Source organism: Puma concolor, chromosome E2 (genome assembly GCF_028749965.1).
Source record: "Puma concolor isolate L17-30 chromosome E2, mPumCon1.1.hap2, whole genome shotgun sequence".
Taxonomy (NCBI): Eukaryota; Metazoa; Chordata; class Mammalia; order Carnivora; family Felidae; genus Puma; species Puma concolor.
In genome coordinates, this window is record NC_141681.1 from 35,769,006 (window position 1) to 35,788,803 (window position 19,798).

General features: G+C 40.6%; 1 protein-coding gene across 2 annotated transcripts in view; it reads left to right on the forward strand.

Annotated features, from left to right (window-relative positions):
* Positions 1-666: 666 nt before the first annotated feature.
* N4BP1 (NEDD4 binding protein 1) overlaps positions 667-19,798 on the forward strand; it is a 50,256-nt gene continuing 31,124 nt past the window's right edge. Inside the window, exon 1 of one of the 2 annotated variants that reach the window (XM_086689505.1) lies at positions 667-1,116. In XM_086689505.1, the coding sequence (XP_086545631.1) occupies positions 919-1,116 (198 nt within the window). In that variant the 5' untranslated portion in view covers positions 667-918. The remainder of the gene's footprint in view (positions 1,117-19,798) is intronic. The other variant, XM_025920808.2, reaches the window with a different exon arrangement.

Consider the following 19,798-nt stretch of genomic DNA (forward strand, 5'->3'; position numbering starts at 1 on the left):
CTACTATAACACACTCTCCTCCTTCACTCCCAGAAGAAATCACTCTCCTGAAATTTTAAAATCATTTCTTTGTTCTTCAATTCTCCATACTTTTTATTGTTACCATTTTTACTAAAAGAACAATAAATAGGGAAAAAAAGATGGAAGGCAATGTAAAGGAAGAGAAAAGATGGGTACGAAGATTAAGATAGAAAGAAGGGCGGGTGGGACAAATGGGGAGAAGGATGAAGGAAGAAAGGAAGGAATGAAGGATGGAAGGAAGGAAGGAAGAAAAGAAAAAAGGAAGGGAGGGAGGGAGGAAGGAAGCTAAAGAAGGAAAACCATCTGCCTATTAATTACTGAGAAGCTTGAAAACTCAATTGCTAGAGCCTTAGTTTGGGGTTCAAGATGTCTAAAAAGAAACCAAATCCCTTGTGACACTGATTCAATACCAACAACTAGCTCAGAGCCTCAATTTCCCCATCTATAAAACCAAAGATTCACTATCCACCTAGTCCCCGAAAGCGTTGGGCCTCACCAAAGAAGGCCGCCCATGCCCTTCTCCGCAGCCGTCGCTCTGCCCTCAATAATCATGGCGACCGCGCGTGACGTAGAGTTCCGTCGCCTCCGCCTTCCCTCCCTCTACTGGGGGGCGGCGACCATCAATGACGGAGGTTGGCAGGGCGCATGCGCGGCAGCGGGGCCCTGCCCGCGGCGGCGGTGGCGAAGGGGCGGCGGGGTTCACTACCCGCAGTAGCCAAGCTGCGGCGGTGTGTCGGTATGGTGTAGCTGGGCCTGCGGGCAGGCGGCGGGCCGCGGGCGGGGGCGAGGCGGCCGCAAGGGCCGACGCCGCCTGACTGGCTCGGGTGTAGCGGCAGCACGCTGAGGGGGCGTCGCCGCCGCCGGCCCCCGGCGCCGCCGCGGGAGGCCGCGCCCGCCATGGCGGCCCGGGCGGTGCTGGACGAATTCACGGCGCCCGCGGAGAAGGCGGCGCTGCTGGAGCGGAGCCGCGGCCGCATCGAGGGCCTGTTCGGCGTGAGCCTGGCGGTGCTTGGCGCGCTCGGGGCCGAGGAACCGCTGCCCGCGCGCATCTGGCTGCAGCTCCGCGGGGCGCAGGAGGCGGTGCACAGCGCCAAGGTGAGTCCCGCTGCCGCCCCCGCCCTCCTTCCGCGGCCCAGCCCCTGTGGCCTCGCCTCGGCCGGGCTCCCTGGGCGCCCCCACCCCTTTTCTCCCTGCTCCGTGTGGGTACTCAGCGAAGCGCCGTGGTTAAGAGCGCAGTCTCCAGAGTCCATGGACCCGCGTTCTCAGCTCTCGATCCATGTGACCTTGGGCTAGCGGTTCAATCCCGGAGCGCCTCAGTTTCCCCATTTGTAAAGTGGCGAGGGCGAAAGTACCTCTCTCGGAGGGCTGTCGCGAGGTTTGGAGTAGGTGTTATTGCAAAGCGCAGACCGCAGTGGCTGGCCCAGAGTGAGCGCGCTGCGAATGTTGCCTGTTGTTATCCGCCCCCTGGCCCTCGGGATGGTGCGCGCAGGGCCTGGTAGCTAGGCCCGCAGCCTCCTTGTCCACCACTTCAGCCACGTCTCTCTTCCCAGGCCTCCAGTACAGGGGTTCTGAACTTTTTGGGATTTCAGCCCCTTTTGAGAATCTGACAAAACTATGATAGTAGTAAAATACGCTGAATATCAAGAAGAGATAGGGATATTTAACAATAGTGTTAAACAGTATTGTTTCTTGTATTGAGGAACACATTTAATGGTTATAGGTCGTAGGACGAGCATAAGCTGAACACTTCATAAGGATTACCTAATGCAGCCCTTAAAAAATCCAGTGAGGTAGATTTTATTATCTTCCTCTCTCTAAATTAACAGCTGGAGAAACTGAAACTCTGCAAGTGGTGACTCACCTTCTCTCAAAATCAGCACTTCAGACTTATACCTACGCAACACCTTCAACTACTCCCGTTCCTCCCCGAGCCAGGAAACTAGCAAAGCGCAGCCCCCCTTCTCACGTATCCAAGTTTCTCCAGGTCTTTCTGTCCAGTAGGTGCGGGAGCCAGGATTCAGACTTAGGGCCCTTGTTCTTGCTACCTGTCTCCCAAATGATGAGCCTTCTGGCTGGGAACAAAATGATCCTCTTTCTGGCATCCTACTTCAGGAATTTCACAGTGCTCTCAGAATTGGATCTGCTGTGACTCCTGACTCCCTCTTAGATTAAAAAAAAAAAAAAAGCGCCTAAATGCTTTTTGTTTTAATATCTTTGGAGGAGAGGGGACACTTAACTGTGTGATCTTTCTCCATAGCATAACTTACTACATTCTAGATGTTGAATCAAGTTTGCTTTCCTGTGCTTAATTTTTTTCCTAACTTGTAATTTTTAACTTCTCAGTCCCCTCTTGTTTTTCTCCCAGCTGCCAAATTTCTTCACACTCCCCAGGGCTAAAAGGTGTGACATAACTAAGTCTTATTAATGCTTCTGTGAAATCTCTTACATGCACTCATTCCTCTTCATTGCCTTTGCTGCTATTAAGACCTTCATTCTAGGTATGTGCGCCTCCCTTACTTCATTGCCCTCACTCCAGTCCCTCCTCCCCCACCTCCCTCCTTGCATTAGACTGAACTGTCCAGGGAAAATTCTTTTCCTGCCCTGGGACCTGCTAGGGCCTCCTTTTGCCTATTTCATTCACTCCAAACTCCTGGAGATTTACAAAACATTTACTAATCCAGTCCCACCTTATTTTCCCAATTCTCTGCCATAGCAACCCTCAAGCTTAAACCACTACTGTTGTCTGACTAGTCTCACTGCTTTTACTGTGTGCTTCACCTGCTCCCAGTTCAGCTTTACTCAAGACTCACCCCAAGTGTAGACAGTACTTATTTTGCTGTACAGAAAAACCTGGCATGTTCTGCTAGACCCTCCCAACTCCAGTTCTGTTGCCTGTCCTGCGACACAGTTTAGGATAAGCTATTTGGAAAAGGTGTGTCTTACAGTATCTCGGTAGTGGGTGTCACCCACCCATTTTATGTTTGCTAGGTGTGTTACTCATAATCCAATCCTCCCACTTGTAAGAAATTCTTTTTCTTTTCCCTTGAGACTCATGGGTAAGAGTTGAATGCCACAGTTACATTCTTTTGAGTAAGAGGAAACCATTAACTTAAGAATAGGAAAGCAGACTTCAACATCAACAATATTTTAAGTTGTGGAGGAGAAGGTTTGGGGGAAGGAAGATTTTTTTTTTTTTTTTTTTTTTTTTTTAAAGAGAGAGAGTGCAAGCAGGGGAGAGGGGCAGAGGGAGAAAGAATCTTAAGCAGGCTCCACACTAAGCGCAGAGCCTGACAAGGGACTTGATCCCACAACTCTGAGATCATGACCTGAGCAGAAATCAAAAGTCTAGGAGGCTCTACTGGCTGAGTCATCCAGGCGCCCCAGGAAGATTAAGAGTAAATAAGAATTTTTTTTTAACTAGCTGGTAGAGCTTCTGATTAAGATGAGGACAACTATTCTGGGTCTCTTCAGGCAGGTTACTTTGTTTTCCTGCTTTTAAAATGTTAAATCATGGGGCTCATGGGTGGCTCAGTTGGTTAAGCAACCGACTCTCAGTTTCTGCACAGGTCACAATTTCATGGTCGTGAGATTGAGCCCCACATTGGGTTCCATGCTGGGTCTGGAGCCTGTTTGGGATTCTCTCTCCCCTCTTCTCTCTGCCTCTTCCTGCATGTGCACTCTCTCTCTCAAAAATAAATATTTTAAAATGTTAAATCACTACATTTAGCTCATGTGAGAGTAGGGGAGAAAATGAGGTTTAGTTAGTTAGGGTTCTATTGGCTAGAGAGAAAGGGCGCTACAGGTAGAAACTGACAACATCCTGGGAGGTTAAAAAAAAAAAAAAAAAAGGCACATCCTCTGTAAAAGTGGCCACTTTTGTGAGAGGAGAAATTTGTTGGCAGAAGCAGCACCTGAGCTGGGCTTTGAAGCGTCATCAAGATTCCCAGATGGAGGTAATTGTGAGCAAAGGCTAGAAGCACCAAAACATGTGGAGTGTCTTGGTAGGAAGTGTCAGAGCCTCAGGGGACCCAAATGCCAGGTTAAGGCATTGGGCCTTAGAGTCAGTGAGGATTTTTGAGAAAAGGACTTGTCTGAAACTCTACTTGGAGGCAGGAAGACCCACCTGTGGAAGAGACTTTGTTTCAAGCTGGACATGGATGGGTGACAAAAGTTTTCCCTGGGATTTGGCAACTGAGTGTATGTAGGGATTAAGAGAGAGGTTTTAAGCCTTGATGTTAGGAAGGATGGTGGATAAAGTTTGACCTGTTGGTGAGGCCAGGTAGCCAACATTTGAGGAAAACTTATGTGCCAAGAAGTACAGTAACAGTTGCCTCTAGACCTCAAGTAATTCACAGCCTAGTAGGGGACACAAACATGGAAACAAATAGTATAGTATGATACATGTTAACTATTGAAGTATGTGCCAGGTGTTAACAGTAATACAGGAGAGAAAGGGTTGCTCTGCTAAATTGTGTGTAAAGGATGAACAAGAGTTTTCCAGAGGGAAGAGCATGTATAAAATCACAGGGATATGAAATAGTGCCAGTTTATCACTGATTTCCCAAGTGTAGGAGGCAATTGGAGGGAGATGGGCAGAGGTGGAAAGGGGCCAAGTCACAAGGCACTTGGGGAACTGTTGAAGAACATGGATTTTACCAAGCAGGCGGGTAGTAGAGACTCCTGGAAGGGTTGTGAGAACATGAGTGATGCCATCAGATTTACATTTCTAAGAAATGTCTTCACTGAGAGTGTTTATACCCCCAGGTTTGTTCTCCTCAGTATGGTCCGTTGCTGGTTTGTGATGATACAAGGACAGATTGGGGGTGGTTAGCAACTTTTGTAGCAATGTGATATTACCAGTAGGGCCAGATTGTCTGAAAGAGACAAAAACCGGTAGAGGTCATTGTACGTAGGGGCCCAACAGGACGGGGTTGAGGTAAGTGGTGGCAGAAGTTAGGAATCAAAGAAGGCTGAGGACTGAATTTCAGAGAGATAGTGGAAGTACTGACTAGATGCTGCCTCATTCATAGATCAAGGATGCAATGCCTGGTGAGATCCTTGGAGTCAGGCAATGGAGGCCAAAGAGATCTCAGCCCTGAAAGTGAGAAATTAGAACATTCCTTTAGCTCTAGGAGCTACAAATTCCATGCTCCCTGAGTCCAGGCAGGGAGACTGTGCATGGAAGTGGCTGGTTGGTAGGGAGGAACTGGTGAATAAGGTGCTTGTGCCCTGTGGGAGAGGGTAACTGCCAGTGCTTAGTATTAGCCACTTACATAGTATGGGCCCAGTGATGTCTGAGCTCATTATCCAAGAAAAACCAGGGGTCTGGGTTTTATAATGTGAAATCTGTTTTGGTTTTTTATGAGGCAACTAATTTATGTTTTAAAAACCATGCATGCTGTGAATTATATCTCAATAAAAATCTTGCATTAATATATTCTTTTAAAAGTATATATTCTAAAAGGCAACCATGTGTGCTAAACAAAACATGTCAGTGGACCAAATTCAGCTTTTTAGGACCTCTCGTTTAGATACAAGAGACAGGATGAGTGAAGATACGCTTTCTCCACTCCCCCCCCCCCCCCCAATTTGGGGAAGAGGGTAGTTGAACACCTTAATGGCCTTTAATAATTGTCTCAGTAAAGTAGAATACCAATTCCTGCCTCGAGAGGGAGGGTGAGAGCTTGAAGACAGTGGTGTATGTTAGGGTGGATGCAGCAGAATTTTTGGAAGTGCATTGGAGAAGAACAAAAAAGGATTGGAACTGAAGTAAGAGTCAGGGAAAGTTAGATGGCCTGAATTTATAGTATCACTTGGTGCAGGAATTCTTCAGCAGGTGATGATTTCCCCACTCTGGGTGTTGGTGAAGCCAACACACCAAGCACTAAAGTAATCTAAGGTGTAATTGAACAAAGCAGGATAGGACCCCCGAAATGTTTCTGAATGGTCAGCATTAGCTACGACAATCCAGACATAATACAAGACTTACCTTCTACTTTTAGTGAACTGCCAGCCAGAGAGGTTCTGGCAGGTGAAGGTAGAAGGGGCATAATGAACTGTGTGAACAGTGTAAGGAATAAGACCTTAGGCCCTGTCCTCTCCTAGACTCATGGAATCATGTAAATAGGGCAAGTTCAGGGAGTATAGGAAAATTTTAAAAGTTGTCATTAGGGAGGAATTGCAGAGATCAGAATCTTGGATACGGAGGAATTCCGAGAAACCAAGGAGAAGTGCCTCAGTGGTCTGTGTATGAAGTAGAAGTATTCCCTTCAGCTTGGAAAAGTGAGAAGATAAAGGGGATGGAAGTGTGAAGCATCGGGAGATAATACATTGATGCGGTCAACAAGGTCCATAGCAGGGATTTGAGTGCTAAAGTTAGTTGGTTGATTCAGGAGCCTGTCCTGGAGGTTAATAAACAAAAGAAGAGTAATGGAGACAATGGCATGACTACTTATACAGTTTCTCCATGAACGTTTAGGGTGGTAAATTTGCTAACCACAACTGCCCATCAGTTGGTGGGATTTCAGGCATTACCTCATAGCAGTTAGTGGCCACCACAAGCCTTTGCCAGAACACCAATCTGATGGACTTCTAAGAAGAATAATTTGGAGGACTGATAAATCTTACACATTGAAATTACAGTACACCCAAGAAACTATGCTAAGGTAGACTAACATCTGACCCATTTTAATTTATGAGGGAGAGAAAAAGAAGGGGTAAGAGTGTCATATGAAAAGTTGGTGATTATCCTTTATCCAACTTTGAGTTTTAACTTAATGTATTTGTAGCATAAGAGAGGAGAAAGGGTAAAGAAAATGGAAATCCAGTAGAAGTGGCCTATTACTTCCTATATTGACTCATAGGGTTAAAATGGACACTGTATGGTTTCATTTCCTTTTCTGTTAAGAGAGATTGGTACCTGGTTTCATGAATGAATTCTTGAACAGTAGATTTGTTCATGGAGGAAATAATTTGTAGATGTAATAATACTGGGTAGTGACTTGGAGTTTTTGTTTTGATTTTACCAGAAAGGAGAGGTTGGTGGCCTCTTTGCATTTCCTAGAATGATTTTTTTTTAAATGGTGTTTTTCACTATGGTTGTGAAAATCATCTTAAGAAACAGTGGTTTGTTCAGTTTCTTTTTATGGTTAATATTTTGGGGTTATACCAGAATGTCGAAATAAGGGATACTCACACTGGTTATACTGGGGTCAAAGTGACTGCTTATGACCGTAGTTTCCTCTTCCCTCTCTACCAGTAGTATTGTAGGGTTTTAATTAAATCCAGGACAACATCATGTTCTGTGTTGGCTTTTTACTAAATTAATATATAATTGCATAAAGTATGCAGTCTTGCATTTGAAAAACAAAATTATGGGGGAGGGGAATCCTTACAGTAATTGATTAAAGAACTGTTTTTTAAAAAATAAGTTATGTTATTTGTAAACAACATAGGAAACTTCTTTGTTTAAAGAAACTGAATTATTTGTATTTGTTATTTTAAGAGGTTCAACTTAGAGAAGGTGTTTTGTTCAGTCTTAGTGCTGAGAGAATTAGTAATTTACTTTAGTTGATGAATAAGGAGATACATAGTAAATATTTTAGACCTTGTGGACTATACAGGGAATCTGTCTTATACTCTTCTCTTTTTTTTTTTTTTTTTTTGCCTTTTTACAACCTTTTTGAAGATGAAAACAATTCTCACCCTACAGGCTGTACAAAAATAGTTTGGAAGCCGGTTTTACATTGTCCAGAATGTAGCCACTACCACATGTGGCTGTTTAGATTAGTCAAAGTTCAATGAAATTAAATATTCACTTCCTCAGTTGCATTTCAGGTACTTGTTGGCCACATATATCTAGTGTCTACCAGCATGGACAGTGCAGTTACAGAACATTTCTTCATTTTGTCTAAAAGTTATATTGGACATCACTGCCCTAGATGTGAAATAATCCTTGATTGGGTCTCCCAAACAATTCTCTGGTATGACAATGAAAAAATATGCAGCCATTCTTTTACCTTATTTCCTGAGTTTCTGTAATTTTTGTTGTGTCCTTCGTAATCTTAAATAACTTCCAAGGTTTACTTTCTTATTTTTAAGTTTATTTATTGTGAGAGATGAGAGAAAGCACAAGTGGGAGGGGGCAGAGAGGGGGAGAGAGAGTCCCAAGCAGGCTCTGCATTGTCTTGTCAGCACAGAGCCTGATGCGGGGCTGGATCTCACAAACCTTGAGATCATGATTTGACACAACTTAATGGTGTTAAACTACTTAAGATATACATAGTACCCCCAAAGAAGTGAGCTAATTTTAGCATCCTTCTTGTTAGAAGATAAAAGACAAATCTTTGTGACTGATTGCCCAGGGATCTTCGGGAAACCGCAGTGATAGTTTATGGGTAAAATGCTTTCAGAGTGGTGTACTGCACAGCAATAGAAAAGAACACATAATTGATACATGTACTACCATAGATGAATCTCAAAGATATGCTGAAAGAAGACTTCCATAAGAGTGTATATATATTGTATGATTCTATACATGTGAAATACTAGACAAGGTAAAACATTTTTATAATTATGGTAAAAAATCAGAATAATTAGAACAGAACAATTGGAAGGGGACATTAAACATAGATTGAGAATTAGTGATACTAAGGAATTTCTGTTCATTTTGTTGGGTGCCATAATGACATCTTGGTTATATTAGAAAGCCTATATGTGTATGTGTTTAAACTGCACTTGGTGGCTGACTCATTTGGAAATTAATGATGTATCTAAGGAGTATCCCTTAGTTAACCATTTACTATTAGTTCAATCAAGGTCTTAAAGTTAACTAAGGCTATTGGAAATTATGCTTAATCTGACAACTGAACAACATATAACTTCTGATATTACAAGTTGAATATGTAAGCTTGTATTTTTCATAATCATAAATATGACTAATCATGAGTAATATTACCTTATCTGACCAGCAAAGTTTAGGAAGTTCAGATGTGTCTCTTCATAGAAAAAAAATCTTATTTTTAAAAACCATATATGCATGCATTGTACACTACACTGATGAAATAGGAAAGGGACACTTGTTTTTAAGTTAGCATTAAAATTATCAAATCAAACTGACCTAAGGATTATTTTTATTACATTCTTGGAATTCTAGGAATACAGATTTATGTAAAAGTTTCTTACTCTCTATAATTATAATTCTCTATAATTAGAACAGAGGTTCTTTAAGAATCTTTTTCATCTAGGAGCGCCTGGGTGGGTTGGTTAAACTCCCGACTCTTGCTTGATCTGGGCTCAGGTCATGATCTCATGGTTCATGAGTTTGAGCTCTGCATAGGGCTCTGCCCTGACAGCACAGAGCCTGCTTGGGATTCTCTTCCCCTCTCTCTGCTCCTCCCCTTGCACACATGCACTCTTTCTCTCTCTCAAAATAAATACACTAAAAAAAGAAACTTTAAAATCTAATTATCTACCCCTGGAGGTAGGAATATATTTCACACTCACACCATGAGAAATAAAGGCTTTTTTCATTTTCTAGATACAAACATTCAGAGAGCTTTCAGTTATGTTCCGTAATCTTAGCTACAGGTCAAAAGTAATCCAAAAACACAAAACTGGTCCAGATTTCAAAAAGGCTGTTCTTTCAGTGGTGCAGAGACATGTACTTACACAAACAGAAAAACAGAAGACTAAAACCAGATTTTTTTCTAGCCTCTCATCCAACAGAAAATAGATCTATTATCTATTGACAGATCACCACATGGTCACAGTGTAAAATCAGATTCCTGTAGTCTAGGTACATATATACTAAGGGTATAGTTGAAACTGACCTGGTAGTGTGTACCCACCGGTGCAGGTGTAAAAAGGGACATGTGGCCAAGAACTGTAAAGCAAAAACAAAATCAGAAGACTAAAGAACAAAGAAATACCACTGGTAAAATTCTCTTCCTGCTTGGGATTCATGCTGGAACCCAAAATGAGACATGGTTGGTTTTACACAACTTATGTGGTCCTCTTTTTGAGCCACTCACGGCTCCAAGCAGGTGAGTCCACTTGGATATCTCCATGAGTCCTGTAAGCTGGCAAAGTGTAAATTAACAAAACAAACAAACAAACAAACAAAAAACTATAAATGTGACTTTCAGACAGGTTAACTCATGAATGAAGGAACCAGCAGGAATGTAAAACTGGTTCAGAGAGCATTTGAAGATCTGAGTATTTATCTACACTAAAAACAGAATAGTGGAGTAAAATTGTTTGATTAGATACAAATTGGCTTGTATGTTTCAGAATAGTATAATCATATTTTTTCTACCAAATGAAGGTAATTGACATCTCTGGTAGACCACAAAAATCTGCATTTTAACATGTAACATCACAGTTCGGGCCCCAATGAATAATGAATAATGTGCCAGACAAAGGTGAATTTCCCAGAAGATTAAATACTCTTTGGGGAGGGCCAAAGAGAGTGCTCCATTATGATTAAAAGGCCATCCTTTTTGCCTTATTTAGAAGTATTTAAACTGGGTGCTTGGTGGCTCAATCAGTTCAGCATCTGACTCTTGATTTCTGCAAGTCCCACGTCAGGCTCTGCACTGATGGCTCAGAGCCTGCTTGGGATTTTCTCTCTGCCTCTCCCATGCTGGCTGGCCTGCGTGCTCTCTCTCTCTCAAAATAAGTAAATAAGCATTTTTTTTTAAGTATTTAAAACTTTTCTTAACATTATGCAGACTATTAAAATGGAACCCTACCCCCGCTTTTGGTCATTTTGGCCACTTTTCTCTTACAGTGTTACCCACATCGTTGATACTAGGCTGGATGTCAACCTGTGTTCTCAAACTTCGTGATTTGTTTGAACGTGTATTTGTTTTGACATTTATTGATTAGTTCTGGGTTTCTCAACAGTGGCACTATTGATATTTTGGGTAGAGAATATTTTGTTGTGGGGGGTTGTACTCTGCATTGTAGGATGTTTAGCAGCATCCCTGACCTCTGCCCCCAAGATGCCAGGAGCACCCCATCAGTTCTAAAAACCAGAATGTCTCCTGACATTACCAGTGCCCCCAGGAAGAGCAAAATCATCCCTGCTTGAGAACTGCTATGTTAAATAACCAAGGCCAGTCCCCGCACCGTCTAGTAGAATTGTGATAAATGATGTAGTTCAAATAATGAGATAACTGTTGTGTGTAGGAAACATTAACATCTCCCCCACCCCATTTTTGGAATGTGATTTTTGGATGAGTGTAAGGAAGGAAATGTTAAATAAGACTGCAAAAATTAGAAAATGTACCAAAATCCAAGCCACAGAGGACTTTGGATATGGTTATGAGGATCTTGAATGATTAGTTGTATGCAGTGAGGACCTTTAGAAAGTTTTTGAGTAAGGAAGTGAAACCGGTGTGCTTTCACACGTCACTGGGGTGTTATGTGATAGAGGGTGTCCTAAGGGGTGTAGTGTGATAAGTAAGACTGGCAACAGAAAGAAGGGTTTAGAGTTGGTTGCAGTAATATTCATATGAGACAAGATTTGTCAAAAATTGCATGTGATGAGAAGAAAAGAACGTTTTGAATCTAGGCAACTGTGTTTGAATTTCAAGGGACCTTGGACCAAAGACAAGTGGAGGAGAGCTGTGGGCTCTGATTCAGATAATTAAGTTTGAGACACTTGTGGGATAGTCCAGTAGAAGTGCCCAGGAGGGGATGGATTGTCTGCAGCCTTTCCAGTATTAAGGGCTAGAGATGGAAATTTGGAATTCTCACCATAGATGTAAAAGTTACGGTTGGAACCTAAAGAGTGTGTGAGTATAATTGAGGGGAGTGTACCAGGATGGAACCTTGGGGAAGGCATACATTTAAGGTGCAGTAGGAGATAGCAAAGGATTTAGGGAAGTAGTGAAAGATAAGAAGTAGACAGCTAGTGGTATCTTCAAAGCTTGGAGAGGAAATAACTTGTCAAGGAGAAGCTGGTCAATGATATGGTGCTACAGAGATTCCTAGTAGGAGATTGCAGAGAAGGGCCCTTTGCATTTGACATTAATTGTTATTGTTCGCATTTGAGAAAATGATTTCAGTTTGAATGGGAGCAGAATCCAGATTTCAAGGGGTTGGCAGTGAAATGGAGTTTAAGCTACTTTTTTCAAAAAAGTGTGAAGATGAAGACAGAGATGAAGCAGTCCCAAGCATAGGCAGTGGGGCTGCAGGAAGTATTCTGTAGGGTCAGGGAAACCAACACAGGTTTGTAGGTGGGCAGGGATGAGTAAAAAGGGAGTGATGAATGAAGACCTAGGAAAGGGGCATAGCTTTGAAACAAAAGGAAGGAGAATGAATTCATGAAAGGTAGAATTTTTTAGGTGAAAAAGGAGAAGCAGTTGAAGGGCTTCACAAATGTTGGCCTTTGAGCTCTGATGAAATAATTTCTTTTATTGAGAGTAAGAAGAGTGACAGAAATGAAGTTTTGGGACCTGAAGACATTATTTGGGTAAGAATGAAGAATAAATTCATCAGGAATGCTGAAAGTTTGGAAGCTGTAGAATTTCAGAGATTTACAGGTGTAATGGGGATGAAGTCTAGGGTAGATACTGAGTGTGGCCTCTGGTCCTGTTTCCAGAAGTATACTCAGAGTGAGTGTGCAGAAAGTCCTTCCCTTCGGAGTTGTTAGGGCACCCCTCCTGGGAAAGAACTTGGTAGACATTTTAGAAATGAGATTGAAGAGAAAGATGGAACAAAAAGCAGATGTTAGAAGTGCATTGGGAAAATGGTTAATATGGTTATTAATAATTTTATAGCAATATTGTTACTATAGATAGCCAGATAGAGACCTAAATGGATTTGTTACAGATTTGTAGATTAATGATATTAAAAACGCTTGTTTTTTCAGGGTGTCTGGGTGGCTCAGTCGGTTAAGCGTCCAACTTTGGCTCAGGTCATGATCTCATGGTCTGTGGGTTTGGGCCCCGTGTCAGGCTCTGCTGACAGCTTGGAGCCTGTTTCAGATTCTCTCTCTCTCTCTCTCTCTCTCTCTCTCTCTCTCTCTCTCTCTCTCTCTCTCTCTCTCTCAAAAATAAATAAATACTTAAAATGCTTTAAAAAGAAAGCTTGTTTTTTCTAAGGCTTGTAAGGTGTTTCTAACTTATACATAGTCTGTAGGACTCAAGTATCATTGTCTAAAAATCATATTACTCCTACTTTCTTTTCTCTTAGAGATGATATACAGCACCATTTATTCAAGAGTCTCCTAAATATAAGAAATCTTTAGAATCCAGAAGTATGCAACTAGAGATGAGAACTACTAGTCTGAACCGTTTTGGAAATCTCTCTATAATGTATCAAGAGCTTCCTTGCCTGTATGGTTTCTTTTTCTTCCATGATTTGTGGTTCACTTGAGTATCTTCTGTTATGTTGTGCCAGGGTGCAGTTATGCTCCTGGCAGCTGCCAGAATGTGTTAGAGCCGTGCTCATCCTAGCTGATCTTGAGTTGCTATGGCTTTTAGCCATTATGTCTTCCTTAAATTTGTTTTTGCACCTGTGCTGTCAGTTGTCATTTGCTGTTACGTGCTCTGCAGGTATGTTATTCCTTCTACACTTTGAATCACTGCTTCAAACCATATGTGACCAGGAGACAAGCTGACAAAGCCCCTTACATGTGTGCCTGTAATAAGAGATAGTAGGTGGTGAACTGTGGTGTCGAGAAACCTTTCCCCAAACCTGTGGACTCTTGAATAGCCACTTTGATCTTTTCTGTGTTTTTTTGTTTTTGTTTTTTAATCTATGTTCTCAATGGCACAGGTTGCCAGGAGCTTCTGTGTGGATTCTTGAAATGTTACAGTAGAGTTGAGAAGAGCTGAGTTTGTAGAAGGTAGAATAATAGAAAGCATTTTGCTATATGAAAGGGAAGTTATTATTGTATGTATCATATGCTTCCCCCACCCTTTTTTTCCCTGAAAAGCCTGAATAAAGTAAAACAGAATATGAACATTGCAGGATAGGGGAGACAGTTTTTGATTAACATTTAAATGTTCCAATACCGAATACAGCCAAATGCAAAGGATGGGTATTTGGGTCCACAGATGCTTATCAGTGCAACTGATGGCCAGACATCTAGAATGTAGTAATACTGTACACTTGTACACTTCATTGTTCACTTCTGAACTTGAAAATAAAAATCAATTGTTGTTACTTAGTAATTCACAAGAGTAAATTATTAATGAAAAAATGAGTCTGGATCTCAGGGGATAATTATTCATTTCTTTTGGGAGTACACACATGCACAAAGTTTTGTGCTTGTGAAGTTTTGTGCCTGTTAGTACAATTCTCCCCCAAAACAGTGCGTGCAGTTAGTCTTGCAATAGTAGTTTTAGTTATTTGGGGGATAATGTCAGCTCTGCTTGTATTGGGCATTTCTCTGCCAGTCTTCCTGGTGCTTACAAACTGAAAGCCACAGGAACTCTCCTGAGGCCCTCTATGATCTCAGAAGATCCAATTTTTACTTGATTTTTTTTTCTCTGAAAAATAGTAATCCAAATAATATCTGGATGTATCCCTGAGTATATCGCTTGCTGTGAAACGATTGTGTAAGCAATGAAAAAGTATATTGATTTGTTTGTAAATAACACATCAGGTTCACAATTTTATTTTGTGTAGGTTCAAATGTATAAAATTAAGTTTATAAAAACATATGGGCTTTTATGATTATCATTAAACAAATTACATATTGGAAATCTCTACCTTCTCAATTTTGCTGTGAACCTATAACTGCTTGAAAAAATAAAGTCTGTTTTAAAAAATTGAAATCAGTGGGGGGTGGGAAGGAGGGAAGGGTGGGTGATGGGTATTGAAGAGGGCATTTTTTGGGATGAGCACTGGGTGTTGTATGGAAACCAATTTGACAATAAATTTCATAAAAAAAATAAAAAATTGAAATCAGGATTATCACTAGTCTTGCAGCTACCTGTCTGTGTCAGCATCCAGTTTAATTTAAATTTTTTAGTTGCATAGGTTTGAGAACATCCTATATCATACAGTTAATTAGTTATAGCTCTTCTTGCAGATTATACCACTCCAGAAAAGTAACAGAAATAATGGAAAATGTTTGTTTCAAAGATAAATCACTCATAATATTTCATAACTGCTAACATTCTTATATGTCAGAAAAGAATCAAGCTACAAATTAGGGCCAGGGCACCTGGGGGGCTCAGTCTGTTAAGCGTCAGACTTTGGCTTCAGGACATGCAGGATCTTGCAGTTCATGAGTTCCAGCCCCGCGTCAGGTTCTCTGCTGTCAGCACAGAGCCCACTTTGGATCTTCTGTCCCCCTCTCTATCTGCCCTTCCGTGGCTCGTGCACACCCTCTCTCTTTCTCAAAAATATATAAACATTTAAAAAATAAAAATTAGGACCAAAGCTCTCACTAATGGCATCACAGCATGCTGTGCATCTACTTTAAAATTTTTTATTAAAATTAGGAAGTAAGGAGTATACCAAAATAATACATGCACATGATTAAAACAAAAAATCAAGAAGTACTGAGGGTTTTTATTAGAAAGAATAGCAGTCCCTTGCTTCTGTCCCTTCCCAACTTCCTAAAAGCAATTACTTTTTACTGTTTTAAGTGTTTGTTTTGATGGTTATGTAAATAATTATAAACTACTGCTATTTCTTATTTTAGACACTATTCACTTTCTTTAAGATAGATGAGCTGAAACTACCCCCATTTTCCCATTTGCTACGGTCTGAATATTTGTGTTCTATCAAAATTTGGGTAGTGAAATCCCAGTGCCCAATATAATGGTATTAGGAGGTGGGGCCTTTGGGAGATGATTAGGTCGTGAAGGCAGAGCCCTCATGATGACATTAATGCCCTTGTAAAAGAGGCCCAAGAGAACTCCTTTGCTTCTTACACCACGTGAAAATACAAGGAGTCTGCACCCTAGAAGAGAGCCCTCATGGGACCACACTGGCACTCTGATCTTAGACTCCTAGCCTCCAGAACTGTGAGAAATAAATTTCTGTTGTTTCTAAGCCACCCAGTCTGGTATTTTGTTATAGCAGCCTGAATGGACTAAGACACCAATATAATCATCTTGTTTTTAGCTAAACCAAGAAATGGCGTTTATATAATTATGACTTATGTAAATATTACTGCAAAGCCCAGTACTGTATTACATTATGTTTTCCTTCTGATACAGCTTACAATTTTTCCTGTAATTTATCTGCCCTGTTTTTCATCTACTTGTGAAATAAATACATCCCTAATATTATACAAATACTCCTTTATATCTGCTATTCATTGAGCCTCCTTTTCTGGGAGAACGCTGCTTGAGCCACTTTTCTTCCTCCACTCAGCTAGTTTCTCAGTTTGTTTGCTGCACAACTATAGTCTTTGGACTTCTATTTGCCAGTCTTGGATTGAATTTACTAATCACTTCATCTCCCTTATTTCTGGTGGCCTTCATCTTCAAATATTTTTTAAGAAAGCAATGCATGGGACTAATTTTCTCAGCTTTTAGCATGTCTAGAAATGTCTTTAATGTGGATGGTACAGAATTATAGATTGAAAATCATTTTCCCTTATAATTTGAATGCACTGCTATCCTTTTCCCCCCAGTCATCCAGATTTCCTGTTGAGAATTTCTCACATTTTGATGGTCATTCTTTTATACATGCCCTGTTCTCATCCTGCCCCCAGGATTTTTTTCTTATAGGCCTTTAAAAAGTAATCATGCTTGAGGAGCCTTGGTGGCTCAGTTGGTTGAGCATCTGACTCTCAATTTTGGTTCAGGTTATGATCTCACAGTTCATGAAGTCAAGCCCTGTGTTGGGCTCTGTGCTGACAACATGGAACCTGCTTGGGATTCTCTCTCTCTCCCTCTCCCACTGTCTTCCCGCCCCCCAATCTCTCTAAATAGATAAATAAACTGTTCAGAAAAAGTAATCATGCTTGGATATTCTGTGGACCCTTCAAGGTGGGATCTGTGTGCTTTAGTTCCCAAACAAGATTTGATGTAATCTTTTCACTAATTATACATAAGGTCTTGTGTATTTTAGCTCCAAGAAGTTATTTTTTGTTGTTTCTTTATTAAGTGCCATTCTGATTTTTTTGGAATGTCAGTTATTTGGATTTCTGATATCCTGGATGGACCCTTAAAAGTTTCTTTTCCCTCACAGTTTTCACTTCCTTGATTGTGGTACTTTTGGAGAGATTTCTTCCACTTTGTCTTTCACTTCTTCCATTGACTTTTAATTTGGTCATGATATCCTTAATTTACTAGTACCCTTATTTTGATTATTTGTCTCCTTTTTTAGCATCTTGATTCCTGTTACATGAATTCATTATCATCTCATATCTTTTTGAAACCACTAATTAAAATTTTGTTGAAGTTTTCTTTCCTACCCTGCGTTATCTAGTTTCCTCCAGTTTTCCTCTATTTTATGTTCTACTTTATTGTTTTCTTTCATATTTGAGATTTTATCCTGATGTGGGTGTTTTTTTGTTTCATATGGAATCTGAAAAAACAGTTGGAGGCCTTGTGTGTGGGCAAGATTTGTTGTTGATAGGTGGGCTTTACCTTGGATCAATTCAGGAGTTAGCCCTTGTTTGAGAGGATATTTATTCTAGAAGCCTGGAGAAACCTCTTCTTTCCAGGTTGGCTAATAGTTGCTGGCATTCCACTGAGTGGGTATGATCAACATTTTCTCAACCAGTGGCTGCTCAGAAGTCTAAACGGTATTTGACTCATGTGAATTTAGCCATGTGCTCACTTATGCTAAACAAGCAGCATTACTTAAATATTAACAGACAACAAGGAGGTTCTGATTCTGAGTAAGATAGAGCAAGTGTACTCTACCCTGTCACTCCTACTAAATTAGTTATAAAACCTGGACAGAATGCATGGAGTAGCTATATGAGGATGCTGAAAAGTAAAAAATACGATGCTGAAAAGTAAAAAATATGGAAGAAAACCATAACTCGGAGCACCTCAAAATCGGTGGTGAGGTTGCCATTTTTTCCTGTCTTTTGTCCCCCAGCCTGAATTCAGTGCAGCTCAGTCTGCAAATGGAAATAAGCACCAGGGCCTAGAGAGAGCAATAGGAGAAGCCGGCTAGCTTGGACTCCAGGGGCAAAAGAGGGAGCGCCTAATAGAAAGCAAAGGCCAATTTTTTCATTCTAAGGCACACCAGCTTCCAAACAATCCAATGATGGTGGCAGTGGGAGCTGGTAGGAACCAAAGTTCTAAGGGAGAACTTTCCTCTTCAATTGGTGGTGTTGTGGTCCTAAGAGGATGGAGCCAGCCTTAATACTTTTACTTTCTGTGTCCTTCAGATGACCCAGGCACAGCTGCAAAACTACAGGGCAAAGGGGGGTAATCAAAGTCCCAGCTTTCTGACTGGAGGATTGAAAAAAGAACCTCAGGGAACCAGAAAGCACTAGAAAGAGGGAAGAGGGAGCAGAGAGGGAGAAGCTCAGATAAGTGACTCCATAAAATTTGTTGATGACCTCCTGGGTTTAATCCCTAAACAGCGCATGTGGATCTACTTTTTATCAGCATAACAAAGACTTTTGATAACTGAACTAACAGAAAAACCACCATCTAGGCCCCTGACTGGCCTCTGGTAGCACTCAAGTGGACTGATACAGGTAACACTGCAAAGACTTTACAAACTGAATTGATGCTACAATCATAACTTACTGAGCACTGGTTACAGCTTGCAGCCTTAATCTAACTAGGTCAGTTACCTGCTAGAACAGAAGTATCAACATTCATCATAGGATTTAAATAAGACTCAGAATCTCATAATATTCAAAATGGATACAGCACAAAATTACTTGGCATGTGAAGAACAAGGGAAATATCAACTGTCACGAGAAAGGAAAATATCAGCTCTCATGAGAAAAGACCACAGACACCAATGCCAAGATAGCAAAGATGTTAGAATTATCTAACAAACACTTTAAAACATCTATTATAAAAATGCTCCAACAATCACAAATACTTTTAAAACTAATTAAAAAATAGATTCAGCAGAGAAATAGAAGATACAAATAGAAGAACCAAATTGGAAAGGTTAGCGCTGAAAAATACAATAACCTAAATAAAATTTCACTGGATAGGCTTGATTTTAAAATGGAGGTGACAGAAGAGTCAGTGAACTTGAAGATAGAAGACAGAAGTTATCTAATTTGAATGAGAGGAGACAAAAGAGTGTGACACTAAAAAAAAATTTGGAGAAACAATGGCCGAAGACTTCCAAAATTTTATTTTAAACGTAAAACTTAAGAAGCTCAGTGAACACAAACAGAATAAGCTCAAAGAATTTCACACCTAGACATGATAACCACAGTGCTGAAACTGAAGACAAAAACTATGAAAGCATCTAGAGAAAAACACATGTAGGGTAGCAGCAATTAGAATGAGTATAGGTTTCTTATAAAAAACGATAGAGGCCAGAAAAGTGGCACCTTATTTTTCAAGTGGTGAAAAAAAGAACCAACAATTCCCTATCCAGTGAAGTTATTCTTCGAGAATGAAAGTGAAATAAAACATAATAAAAATTCTTGGTTGAAGAAAAACTAAAGTTGTGAAATCATTGCCAGTAGCCTTCGCCAAAAGAATTGGTAAAGGAAGTTCTTCAGACAGAAATGATAACTATCTGGGTAAATATAATAGATTACTTTCTCCTCTTGAGTTCTTTAAAATGAGTTAAAAACAATTTATAGGCTGAAAACAATTTATAGTATTGTCTGATGGGATTTCAAATGTATATTCATATAATTTGTGAG